Source organism: Sinohyriopsis cumingii, chromosome 14 (genome assembly GCF_028554795.1).
Source record: "Sinohyriopsis cumingii isolate HCF-2022 chromosome 14, ASM2855479v2, whole genome shotgun sequence".
In the NCBI taxonomy this organism is placed as follows: Eukaryota; Metazoa; Mollusca; class Bivalvia; order Unionida; family Unionidae; genus Sinohyriopsis; species Sinohyriopsis cumingii.
This window is the reverse complement of record NC_142974.1, coordinates 41,356,916-41,370,067: the sequence shown is the minus strand read 5'-3', so window position 1 is coordinate 41,370,067 and position 13,152 is coordinate 41,356,916. Positions and strand designations below refer to the sequence as shown.

The following is a 13,152-nucleotide window of genomic DNA, read 5'->3' as shown; positions in this document are numbered from 1 at the left end:
ATGTTATCAGACATCAATTCATGATACAGGGGCAAACGTTGAGGTAACGCACTGTGTATGCATCAATGTACACAGATTAAAGGTATATCAGCACAATCCTGGCTATGGTGTGTGAGTAAATGAAGGGCTGGAACCAGATATCCTACAGTTTGAGGTTGTGCCTCTCTCTCTCTCTTATGCACACAAAATATACACAGTCTGGGATAGAGGAGGAGGCAGAAAAGGGTCTGTGGGTGTTGTTCGTACAACTTAATATAATGTAAATACACAAAATATATATTTTTCATTAAGAAATCAGACTACAAGAGTACTTCTACATTTAAATGAGTGATCAAGTCTATAATAAGAATAGAATGGTCACATGCAAAATAAAACATTTTTTAACTGAAATGACATTGCAATTTCTGTGATGCAAGCTGAAGTATTTCAATTACTGTATATATGTTTAATTGCATTATTTATTAACTAGCCCATCCATTTAATAAGGTATTTACTATTTTTCAACAAATAGGACCCTGTTCAATACCATGATGTTATTAACTAGCCCATCTATCCAATTAGGTATTTACTATTTTTCAACAAATAGGGCCCTATTTAGAAACATTATGTTATTAACTAGCCCACCTATCCAATTAGGTATTTACTATTTTTAAACAAATACGGCCCCATTTAATAGCATGTTATTAACTAGCCCACCTATCCAATTAGGTATTTACTATTTTTAAACAAATACGGCCCCATTTAATAGCATGTTATTAACTAGCCCATCTATCCAATTAGGTATTTACTATTTTAAACAAATACGGCCCTTTGATTCTTAAGACTTTGAAGCATGTTTAGTCTACTGATCATGACAAGTTGTTTTCACTTATTCAGTATAGAGGCTGACCACCTGGGTAATTATATCACATACAGTATGTGCATGATTAATGAATAAAGAAATAAATAAACACACAAGATATCCACTTTACAGTCGATTCTACAGGTTAAGGACTTATAAAACTGAAGGCCACATGTGGTAGTTGGAGTAAAAAGGGAGAGTGATGAAAAAAATCCACCCCCAAAAATTATGCTGTAGGAATGGTTAAAAGTATTTCTAAAAAATTATAGGTGCACAAAAAGAGTAGTAATCTTGATGGCTGCATGAAATTCTGAGTATATACAGGTTATGAGGCTAGATTCTAAATACCACAAGGAAACTGAACAAGAGAAATAATTTTAAAGGTAAACACAGACTTTATTTCCATTTAGTGTATAACAACTGCACATCAATATGAATGTGTCCCGTTTCTTTATAAATTAGTTTCAGCGAATAATGTTTTTGTCAATTTTTCCCTAAAAATCCGTGGAAAATGATACTTGTCTAACAAGTAATTCACTGCTTATTATTTTGATGTATACCACTGTAACCTGGATGCAGAACCCCTTTTTCTTGTTGTTAATTACATATATTAAAAAAGTCAACAAAATATTAAGTTAGCTTCAATGCTTTGCCATTGCTTTTTTCTTCTGGGGTTTATTGACTGCATATTCCTTCATTCTCCTCTCCAATTCTGGCCGAAAATGTCTAATGAGGCCCTAAAAAATAAAAAAAATGAAATGCAAATAAGATGGATACAAAAGACAGGCATGCTTTGCCATTCCTTTTGGTGCATGAGCCAGAAAACAATAACAGATAAAAGAGCAACAAGAAATTTGCTTCTAAATGCCAGTCACATCCCAATGCCTGAAAACCAACCTAAATGCCAATATCACACCCCAACGAAATAAAACAAACCTAAATGCCAGTCACATCCCAATGCCTGAAAACCAACCTAAATGCCAGTCACATAATAATGCCTGAAAACCAACCTAAATGCCAGTCAAACTACAATGCTTGAAAACCAACCTAAATGCCAGTCACATCCCAATGCCTGAAAACCAACCTAAATGCCAGTCACATCATAATGCCTGATAACCAACCTAAATGCCAGTCGAACTACAATGCCTGAAAACCAACCTAAATGCCAGTCACATCCCAATGCCTGAAAACCAACCTAAATGCCAATGTCACACCCCAATGCCTGAAAACCAACCCAAATGCCAATGTCACACCCCAATGTCTGAAAACCAACCCAAATGCCAGTCACATCCCAATGCCTGAAAACCAAACTAAATGCCAGTTAAACCTCCGTGTCTGAAAACCAACCTAAATGACTGCCACACACAAATGCTTGAAAACCAACCTAAATGCCAGTCACATCCCAATGCCTGAAAACCTAAATGCCAATGTCACACCCCAATGCCTGAAAACCAAATTAAATGCCAATGTCATACCCCAATGCCAGAAAACCAACCCAAATGCCCATCACATCACAATGCCTGAAAACCAAAACAAATGCCAGTCATACCCCAGTGCCTGAAAACCAATCTAAATGCCTGTCAGACACCAATGCCTGAAAATTAACCTAAATGCCAATGTCACACCCTATGCCTGAAAAGCAACCTAAATGCCAGTCACATCCCAATGCCTGAAAACCTAAATACCAAGGTCACACCCCAATGCCTGAAAACCAACCTAAATGCCAATGTCACACCCCAATGCCTGAAAAGCAACCCAAATGCCCGGCACATCACAATGCATGAAAACAAAACTAAATGCGTCACATCCAGTGTCTGAAAGCCAACATAAATGCCAGTCATACCCCCTACCCCAGTGCATGAAAACCAACCTAAATGCCTGCCACACACTAATAATAATAATAATGATAATAATAATAATAATAATAATAATAATGAGGGCTTTGTATAGCGCATAATCTTTTTAGGCTCTAAGCGCTTTTCAACATTATACGACACCAATAACATAAAAATAGAAAATATATAATGATATGATTACAAAAAAACAAACAACATGAAATTAGAAAACATAAAAAAAACATGCTGATGTCACACTCCAGTGCCTGAAAACTGACTTAAACACGAAACCTAACCAAGGTGCAATAGACAGACAGGCATATGAACAAGGATAATAATAATAACAATAACAATAATAATAATAATAATAATAATGAGGACTTTGTATAGCGCCTAATCTTTAGAAGCTCTAAGCGCTTTACAACATTATACGACACCTATAACATAAAAATAGAAAATATATAATGATATGATTACAAAAAACAAACAACAGGAAATTAGAAAACAAAAAAACATCCTGAAAATATTTAAGTAGGAAACATTATTAGGTCTTTAAGTTTGTTCTTGCAGTCGAAATAAGTGGGTTTTAAGAGCACTCTTGAATGGGATCACTGTCTTTGTGTCTAAATTCAGTGGGCAACTCATTCCATGTTGCTGGGCCCTGGTATGCAAAAGAACATTGTCCATATGACTTCGTTTTCATAGTGCGAACAATGAGTATATGATTGTCAGAAGAGGATTGTAAGTATCTTGCTGGTGTGTACACATGGGTGAGGTCGGATAGGTATGTTGGACTGGAGTCAGTCAGTGAAAAGTAGCACAGAGAACAAATTTTGTGCTTGATTCTGGATCGAATGGATAGCCAGTGTAGGGTACAGAGCAGTGGGCAGGTGTGCTCTGATCGTGGTACTCTTAAGTATGATCCGAGCAGCTGTGTTTTGGACTTTTTGAAGTTTTTGGAGTAGATATTGAGATGAACCAGACAGAATTGAGTTACAATAGTTCAGTCTAAAAGTACTAATGAACACACAAGTGTTTTAGTGGCATTAATTGAAACATATTTGCGAATGGAGCTGATGCGTGTCAGCTCTAGATATGCAGCCTTGCATATGTTCATGACATGCTGGTGCAATGTGAGATTACTGTCCAGAGTAACACCTAGGTTTCGTACTGACTGTGTGTATTTAATGTTGGTGTTGCTGATATTTATTGCTTGAGGTAAAGGATGTGAATGAGAAAGTCTTTGTGTTTTGATCAGAATGGCCTCACGTTTATCATCATTCATCTGCAGTATGTTACATGTCATCCATTATTTCACATCAGAAATGCACCTCTCTACACCTTGGATGGTAGCATCAACTTCTGTTGGATGGCTAAATTTGTATATTTGGGTGTCATCAGCGTAACATTGGTGAGACACTAGATGATGATCTATGACACTTGAGAGCGGCTGAGTGAACAGAATGAAGAGAACAGGTCCAAGAACAGACTCCTATGTAACACCATAACATATATTAACTGGGCTGGAGTGTATTCCATTTGCAGACACAATTTGTATCCTGTTGACCAAGTAGGACTTGAACCACAGTAAGGCTGTATCATTAATGCCAAATACATGCTGGAGACGGTGAAATAATATATCATGGTCTACTGTGGATAACACTATAGGCCCTACTACTGTTCTGGATAAATAACAACACTTGGGTCAATGTAACTCATTGTGCGTGTGTACTAACACGCCCTCCAAATTAATACAAATATCATGTTTTGTGATTATACAAGAAATTATATCAAATAAATAGAACTAGAGAAATTTAATGTAATCCAATATGCCTTAAGAATAGATCACTTTGACCACTTTAGTTATCTTAAGTAATGCTCAACATCAAACCATCTATCAAACAGGATACCCACAAATGCAACTGTTTAAAAGCGATAGAAATAAATGCAATACCTGCATGTTAGCTAGAGATGACACTGACTACATCTGACAACATAATTGTAAAAACTGTAGCAACACCTTCAAAGACTCTGGACAAGAATTTATAAAATAGGACATTTTTTACTCCCAAGTTCAGTTTTGTTCTTTTTTTAAATGTCATAGTATATTTTCTGAACTTTGCTTAACACCAGCTAGAAACTTGTGTACTATGAAGTCTTCATCGTGAAGATGTTAAACATACATTTTAAAATGTGTCAAATGCTTTAGCGATCAAGACTTGTTCAGGGAGTTCAGTTATTTGCCTTAATTCTGTTCTCATAATGATGAAATTAATCCTTTTAAAAAAATATGCACGTAACACCTGGAGCTTGCCTTGACAGCATAGTCTTACTGATCAAACATGTAACACCTGGAGCTTGCCTTGACAGCATAGTCTTACTGATTAAACATGCACGTAACACCTAGAGCTTGCCTTGACAGCATAGTCTTACTGATCAAACATGCATGTAACACCTGGAGCTTGCCTTGACAGCATAGTCTTACTGATCAAACATGCACGTAACACCTGGAGCTTGCCTTGACAGCATAGTCTTACTGATCAAACATGCACGTAACACCTGGAGCTTGCCTTGACAGCATAGTCTTACTGATCAAACATGCATGTAACACCTGGAGCTTGCCTTGACAGCATAGTCTTACTAATCAAACATGCACGTAACACCTGGAGCTTGCCTTGACAGCATAGTCTTACTGATCAAACATGCATGTAACACCTGGAGCTTGCCTTGACAGCATAGTCTTACTGATCAAACATGCACGTAACACCTGGAGCTTGCCTTGACAGCATAGTCTTACTGATCAAACATGCATGTAACACCTGGAGCTTGCCTTGACAGCATAGTCTTACTGATCAAACATGCATGTAACACCTGGAGCTTGCCTTGACAGCATAGTCTTACTGATCAAACATGCAAGTAACACCTGGAGCTTGCCTTGACAGCATAGTCTTACTGATCAAGCATGCCATCACAGTTTAGCACAAGAGATCCTATTTAAAAACATATCTAAGTAATAATATATATATTTACATCCTGCAACTGTCTAACTTTTACACACAATATAACAATAAGATTAATTTAAAACATAACAAAACATAATGCTGCAGGTGCTATGACAACATGGCTCTTTTTAATTCTAATCAATACACATGAAACTATTTCATTGGGACAAGAACATTATTCTCAGAGACTGAGTGATGCTTCTACTTTTGTCTTATGTGAGCATATCAGCAAATGTGAGAACCGTTCTGGTGGCCAAATGGTTAGAGCGTCTGCCTCGGATGCGGGAGGTTGTGGGTTCGATCCCTGGCCGAATCATACCAAAGACTTACAAAAATGGTACTAACATCATGCTACATTGTGTTATGTACCATGGTACAACATGGCTGGCAAAACCTAGCTCTACTGCTCTTGTGATATATCGTGTTAGGTATCATGATACAACATGGCTGGCAAAACCCGTTCTACTAACCCTGTGATATAGCATGTTATGTATCACAATACATCATAATTGGTGACATGTATCATAATACAACATGGCTTGTGATATGTATCATGATACAATGATTGGTGTTACATATGATACAACATGACTGGGGACATGTATCATAATGCAACATGACTGGTGATACATATGTTACAACATGGTTGGGATATCTATCATGGTACATGTCTGGTGATATGTATCATGATACAACATGTTTGGAGATATAAATCATGATACAACATTGCTGGTAATATGCATCATGATAAAATATGGATGCAAAACCATCCAGTGTGTGTGTGTGTGTGTTTTGGCTGGTGATTCGTATCATGATACAACATGGCTGGGGATATCTATCCTGACACAATCTGTCTGGTGATATGTATTATGATACAATATGGACGGTGAAACCAACCTCTACTGCCTCTAGTAACACTAAATCACTGTATCATGATACAACACTGCTGGTAATCTGTATCATGATACAATATGGATGTGAAACCAGCATCTTTGTGTGTTTGTATCTTGGATTTTTAATGTAGCTTTAACAATTTTAGTCATATTGGTATGATATCAGCAGTGTGGCAGTTGATAGTGATGTCTACCACTAGGACAACATGCCAAAAACATGTAGCATGATGTCCTGCCCAGACACAGTATTCAAACATTAGGCTGACCAATCCTAACACTTACCTCTTAATGCCGAGTGCCAAGCAAGGCATCTGTTAGTAGTATTTTTATTTTGCAAACATATAGTCCATTCTTTCGGTGCATGAATATTTTATTTTAGCTTCCTCATATAGTGAAAAATTATCATTAGAGGCAACACACAGCCAGAAAATGAAAGGACTAAAGTAAGATTTTTTAGAATCTGCACCAGTCTTGCTAATTCTACCCCCCCATCTTATTGTCAGTCCATCCAGGAATGCGATCAAAGTACACTAGAATTTCATCCATGTTTAAGATCATATTGTTGGCAAAATCATCTACTTCTCTTCTGGCCTTCACAAATTCATCAAATGATTTTATTTTCTCCAACTATTCTGGCCAATGCTGGGTCATCGATGTCCATGCATGAAGTACTATACTGTGTCACTTAAAAAATTGTTCCATTGTTTCAATTTATTTTCAAAATTCCCTTGAATACTGGTGAAAAGGAACCAAAGTCAGCTTCCATATCTTGGCCAGCCTTATATATATATATATATATATATAACAAAAATCGTCACGTTTAAAAAAATTAAAAGTCACCTTCCAAGGTCGGCTTGCTTTGCAATAAAATAACCTTTGAATTGATATCCTTTAAAAAAAAGAGAAAAACAGGCTTCAAAGTATCCAAAGTTAGCTTCTGATATGGGCTTGCTCTGTAATAAAAATAACCTTTGTCTTTGATGTCCTGTCGGTAAGTTCAAATAATGAGTTTACTGCTCAATGCCAGTTGTGTTTATTCACCACCTGGGCTTTTATGTGCTTGGCATCTGTAGTTATAATTAATACAAACAGGCATTGATGTCTGCAGGTAAATAGTATACACAGTAATAACTTGCTTTAATGATACTTCTGTAACCCAGCCTAGTGAAAAGATTGTCACTTGCACTCAAGTGAACGTATTTTCAAATAATGATTTTTTTTACAAGATACTGTCCTTCAGCTGACCTGGATATAATTCAATCTTAGATACATTGCACCTAACACCATGTCATGTGTGAATGGCGGTTGTCTTCAAGATTTCAGTTGATTAGTTCCCTCTCGTTTGCAACTTTGTTGGATCTAGTTTTCAATCGGATAACATATTCAAACCTTTGAGCACAAGCAAGCATGATTTGTTTCTCAATGGTCATGTCAATGAACAACGAATCGTGTGTTATCGGACATAAGCAATACATGCTACAGTATGGAAGCCTACACTACATTCTGCCATATGGAGTTCGTGGATATATTTTATTCTTTAATGCTCATGATGAATAAAAAAGAATAAATGATAACAATACAAGGTTAGTTTCTTTCTTTTTATTATCCGGTAATTATTTTATTTATCTATCTTACTGGAAAATGCAAGGGGGCGGGGGGCACAAATTCAATACAAATTTATTTCATATTTTAAGTCTTGGGACATATCACCTAGGTGAAAAAGTTTCAACATAAGTTCTGGGACAGGAGAAAGACACAAATGTAAGGTGAAGTTGTTTGCATTTGCAACATGTACAATGAAGAGAATATTGACATATCTCAATGTTAGTTTCATGTACTGTGGCTGAAATTTATTTGAATATTGTACTTGTGTACACAGCAAATCAAAAATGGCTGCTCACACATGCTAAAAATTCAGCTTGAATGAGTCTAAAGCATATTTATCTTTAAGTTATTAAAATGGAAAAAACAAATTTTGCCAGAGGAGACAATACCAACTTTTGAAAGTAAAATAACTGAATTACAAAATATACCAATAGGAAAAATAGTTATCATCTCTTTTTATCAACATTTTACCACTGAAAATCAAGAAATGAAAATGACCAAGCAGAGCTAGTGTTTTTTTTAAAGGGAGCACATTTGAACAGAGGCCAAGCTGTATACTCTATAACACACATCAATCAGACACCAGAAGAAAGGGAATTAAAAGTTCTTTTGATAATGTACAAGACATCAAGATATTTTTTAAACAGACATTATAACCAGTGAGAAAAACCAAAGAAATTCTTTTTCTTTAAAAACTGAACCCTGAGTAAAATATGAAACAGTAGGCTGCCATCTTACCTGCACTGGCCAAGCTGCTCCGTCACCCAGAGCACATATGGTGTGACCTTCGATCTGTTTTGTCAGCTCATACATCAAGTCAATCTCATCAGGACGGGCATTTCCAGTCACTATAAATAGATAAAAAAAATCTCATTTGGATATGGATAACATATTTAATACCAAAAGAACAAATGTCACCAGAGATAAACCAAAAAGTAAATAACTGAACTGAACCAAGAGGCTCAAGTGGACCTGAAATCATTTATAACATGGCTGACATCTGCCTGAAATCATTTATAACAAAGCTGACATCAGCCTAAGAAATTGATGATATAAACCTATTTATCATGCTTTTACTGAAACTGGATGTGAAATGTAGTCTCTAACAAGTAAGAACACAAATCAAATGCAAGTTACTTATTTATAGTGAATATGAGCAGATTTCAGTTAATTTGGAACCAATCTAAGACCATGTTATTTTGAGTGAAATAAAAATTTATACGCCTGATTCATTAGGGTGATGAAAAGATTGGTGAATCAGATGCATAACCACATCACTAACATCCATGGCTCGATCCTGTTCATGTACTCATCACTAACATCCATGACTCGATCCTGTTCATGTACTCATCACTAACATCCATGACTCGATCCTGTTCATGTACTCATCACTAACATCCATGACTCGATCCTGTTCATAACTGTGCTCCTCTTTCATCAATAACATGCACGAACAATCTTGCTAATAATCGTACTCATGATTAACATGCATGGAACTTGCTCAAAATCATATTCATTAACAAGCATTCATCGAGCTCAGAATTCTACTCATTAATAGCATGCAAGCATAGAATCATACTCATCAATAGCAGGCAAGCATCAAGCTCTTAATTGTACTCATCAATAGCATGCAACACTGAGCTCATAATTGTACTCATCAATAGCATGCAAACACTGAGTTCATAATCATAGTCATCAAAAGCATGCAAGCACTGAATTGTACTCATCAGTAGCAGGCAAGCATTGAGCACATAATCATACTCAACAATAGTATGCAAGCATCAAACTCATAATGATACTCATCAATAGCATGCAAGCATCGAGTTCATAATCGTGCTCATCAATAGCATGCAAGCATATAATCATACTCATCAATAGCATGCAAGCATCGAACTCATAATCATACTCATCAATAGCATGCAAACATCGAATCCTACTCATCAATAGCATGCAAGCATTGAGCTCATAATTGTAGTCATCAATAGCAAGCAAGCATCGAGCTCATAATTCTACTCATCAATAGCATGGAAGCATCGAGATCATGATTGTACTCATCAATAGAATGCAAGCATCGAACTCATAATCATACTCATCAATAGCATGCAAGCATTGAATCATACTCATCAATAGCAGGCAAGCATTGAGCTCATAACTGTACTCATCAATAGCATGCAAGCATTGAGCTCATAATCGCACTCATCAATAGCATGCAAGCATCAAACTCATAATCATACTCATCAATAGCATGTAAGCACTGAATCATACTCATCAATAGCAGGCAAGCATTGAGCTCATAATTGTACTCATCAATAGCATGCAGGCATCAAGCTCATAATTGTACTAATCAATAATATGCAAGCATCGAATCATATTCATCAATAGCAGGAAAGCATTGAGTGCATAATTGTACTCATCAATAGCATGCAAGCATCATGCTCATAATCATACTCATCAATAGCAGGGAACCTTCGAGCTCATAATCGCAGTCATCAATAGCGAGCAAGCATAGAATTGTACTCATCAATAGCATGCAAGTATATAATCATACTCATCAATAGCAGGCTAGCATCGAGGTCATAATTGTACTCATCAATAGCATGCATGCACAGAATTGTACTCATCAATAGCAGGCAAGCATCGAGCTCATAATCATACTCATCAATAGCAGGCAAGCACTGAACTCATAATTGTACTCATCAATAGCATGCATACATAGAATCATACTCATCAATAGCAGGCAAGCATTAAACTCATAAATGTACTCATCAATAGCAGGCAAGCATTGAACTCATAATTGTACTCATCAGTATCAGGCAAGCATTAAACTCATAACTGTACTCAACAATAGCATGCAAGCATTGAACTCAATTGTACTCATCAACAGCCGGCAAGCATCAAGCTCATAACTGCACTCATCAATAGCATGCATGCACAGAATCATACTCATCAATAGCAAGCAAGCATCAAGATCATAATTGTACTCATCAATAGCATGCAAGCATCAAATTCATAATTGTACTCATCTACAGCATGCAAGCATTGAACTCATAATTGTACTCATCAATAATCAATAGCAGGCAAGCATCAAGCTCATAATCATACACATCCTGGTTCTTCATGTCACATGCCTTTTTACCAAGATTAATCAGATTCCTATTAAAATGAGAGTTTCTAAAGAGAAAGCAAGTTCATCCAATTGTATGCAAGATCATTTCATTAACATGCACAAGTCTCACCCATAATTAACATACAGCCAAGTGACGAAGTTTATTCAAACCAGGGTCAGAAATACCACCTCTCAAGTATAAGAAGTTCAGCCAATCAGATCAAAGGTCATTTCACTATTATGAAAAAATCTTGTGCATAATAAAACTTACTCAACAAGATTGAGGATACAAGTACAGGTTATCTACTAAACTGATGATACAAGTACAGGTTATCTACTAAACTGATGATACAAATACAGGTTATCTACTAAACTGATGATACAAGTACAGGTTATCTACTAAACTGATGATACAAGTACAGGTTATCTACTAAACTGATGATACAAATACAGGTTATCTACTAAACTGATGATACAAGTACAGGTTAATTTACTAAATTGATGATCCAAGTACAGGTTTATTTACTAAATTGATCAAATCTGGATAAAAAATGCAGTCTATCGAGCTTTAAACAATTCAGGCAAATAGAAGAATGACCACCTAATCATTATGCATGACTCTTGTTAATTAAGGAAATCATCAGAAATCTTGATGATGTGTATTCCAAGTTTGAATAAAATAAGAGCAGAAATATGGTCTTCAAGGCAGTAACAAGCACAGTTAGTCACACAGAACAATATATTATTAATATACCATTTCATGTCAACTCAGGCTTTGGATACAGCCTAATATCAACTCAGGCTTTGGATACAGCCTAATGTCACCTCAGGCTTTGGATACAGTCTAATGTCAACTAAGGCTTTGGATACAGCCTAATAGCAACTCAGGCTTTGGATACAGCCTAATGTCACCTCAGGCTTTGGATACAGCCTAACGTCAGCTTTGGATACAGCCTAATGTCAACTCAGGCTTTGGATACAGCATAATGTCAACTCAGGCTTTGGATACAGCCTAATGTCAACTCAGGCTTTGGATACAGCCTAATTTCAACTGAGGCTTTGGATACAGCCTAATTGCAACTGAGGCTTTGGATACAACCTAATGCATACATGCCAACCCCTGGCAAGAAAGAAGGTTAATCCAAGTGGACAAAAAGAGTAAATCTAGCAGAAAAAGCATAATCCACATATAACATAATAAAATTCAATAAACATAAGTACAAAATGATTTATTTACCCCTCTGATCTTTTAACATCAATTACTGCTTCAAATTTTCATATATATCACTTTGAGCTATAAAAATCAACAGTCTCTCATATTGCATTTCAATACGCAATTGTACCAGCTGAGATTATGAATGTTTTGCACACCAGTAAAGCACCAAGTGCTGGGTTACAGAGCCTTGATCTGAATTCAGTTTTCTTTTTGTTAACAATACTGAGCAATCTCTCAGTCAGCATTAGAATGGTAAAGAACCAATATTCCTTTCAACCTATAACCTGACAAAGAAGAGGATATTTATATCTTCCAGTTATTGGGTTTTTTAGTTGGGAAATAAGCATTGCACATTAACTTTGTCTGCATGAAGTACAATGTCAGGTATAATGCCAACTTGATACTTCAAGAGTTCTCTTTCTAGCAGCCTTTCCTGCAGTAAGGTGCATCACATGACAGGGACAACCTGATATGTACACTAATGGAGATATTTTTCAAAATACAGAATGCAACTCCTTTATGAATTCCAGTTGTCACTGATGCATTATCAGCTGAAAACCCCATACAGTTGTGCCAAGCATTATTAAGCAAATAAAAAAGGTTTTCTCTAGTGGAATCTATTATTAATTCTGGTAATGAAAGGAGAGTACTTGG

The 13,152-nt window shown here is 36.2% G+C and overlaps 1 protein-coding gene across 1 annotated transcript in view; it reads right to left on the bottom strand.

Annotated features, from left to right (window-relative positions):
- Positions 1-1,216: 1,216 nt before the first annotated feature.
- The window catches only part of LOC149783628 (NADH dehydrogenase [ubiquinone] flavoprotein 1, mitochondrial-like), a 66,650-nt gene continuing 54,714 nt past the window's right edge, over positions 1,217-13,152 (bottom strand). The window contains exons 13-14 of the mRNA XM_089931876.1: positions 8,915-9,024; positions 1,217-1,578 (exon numbers count right to left, since the gene is read on the bottom strand). Coding sequence (XP_089788002.1) covers positions 1,483-1,578; positions 8,915-9,024 — 206 coding nt within the window. The 3' untranslated portion in view covers positions 1,217-1,482. The remainder of the gene's footprint in view (positions 1,579-8,914; positions 9,025-13,152) is intronic.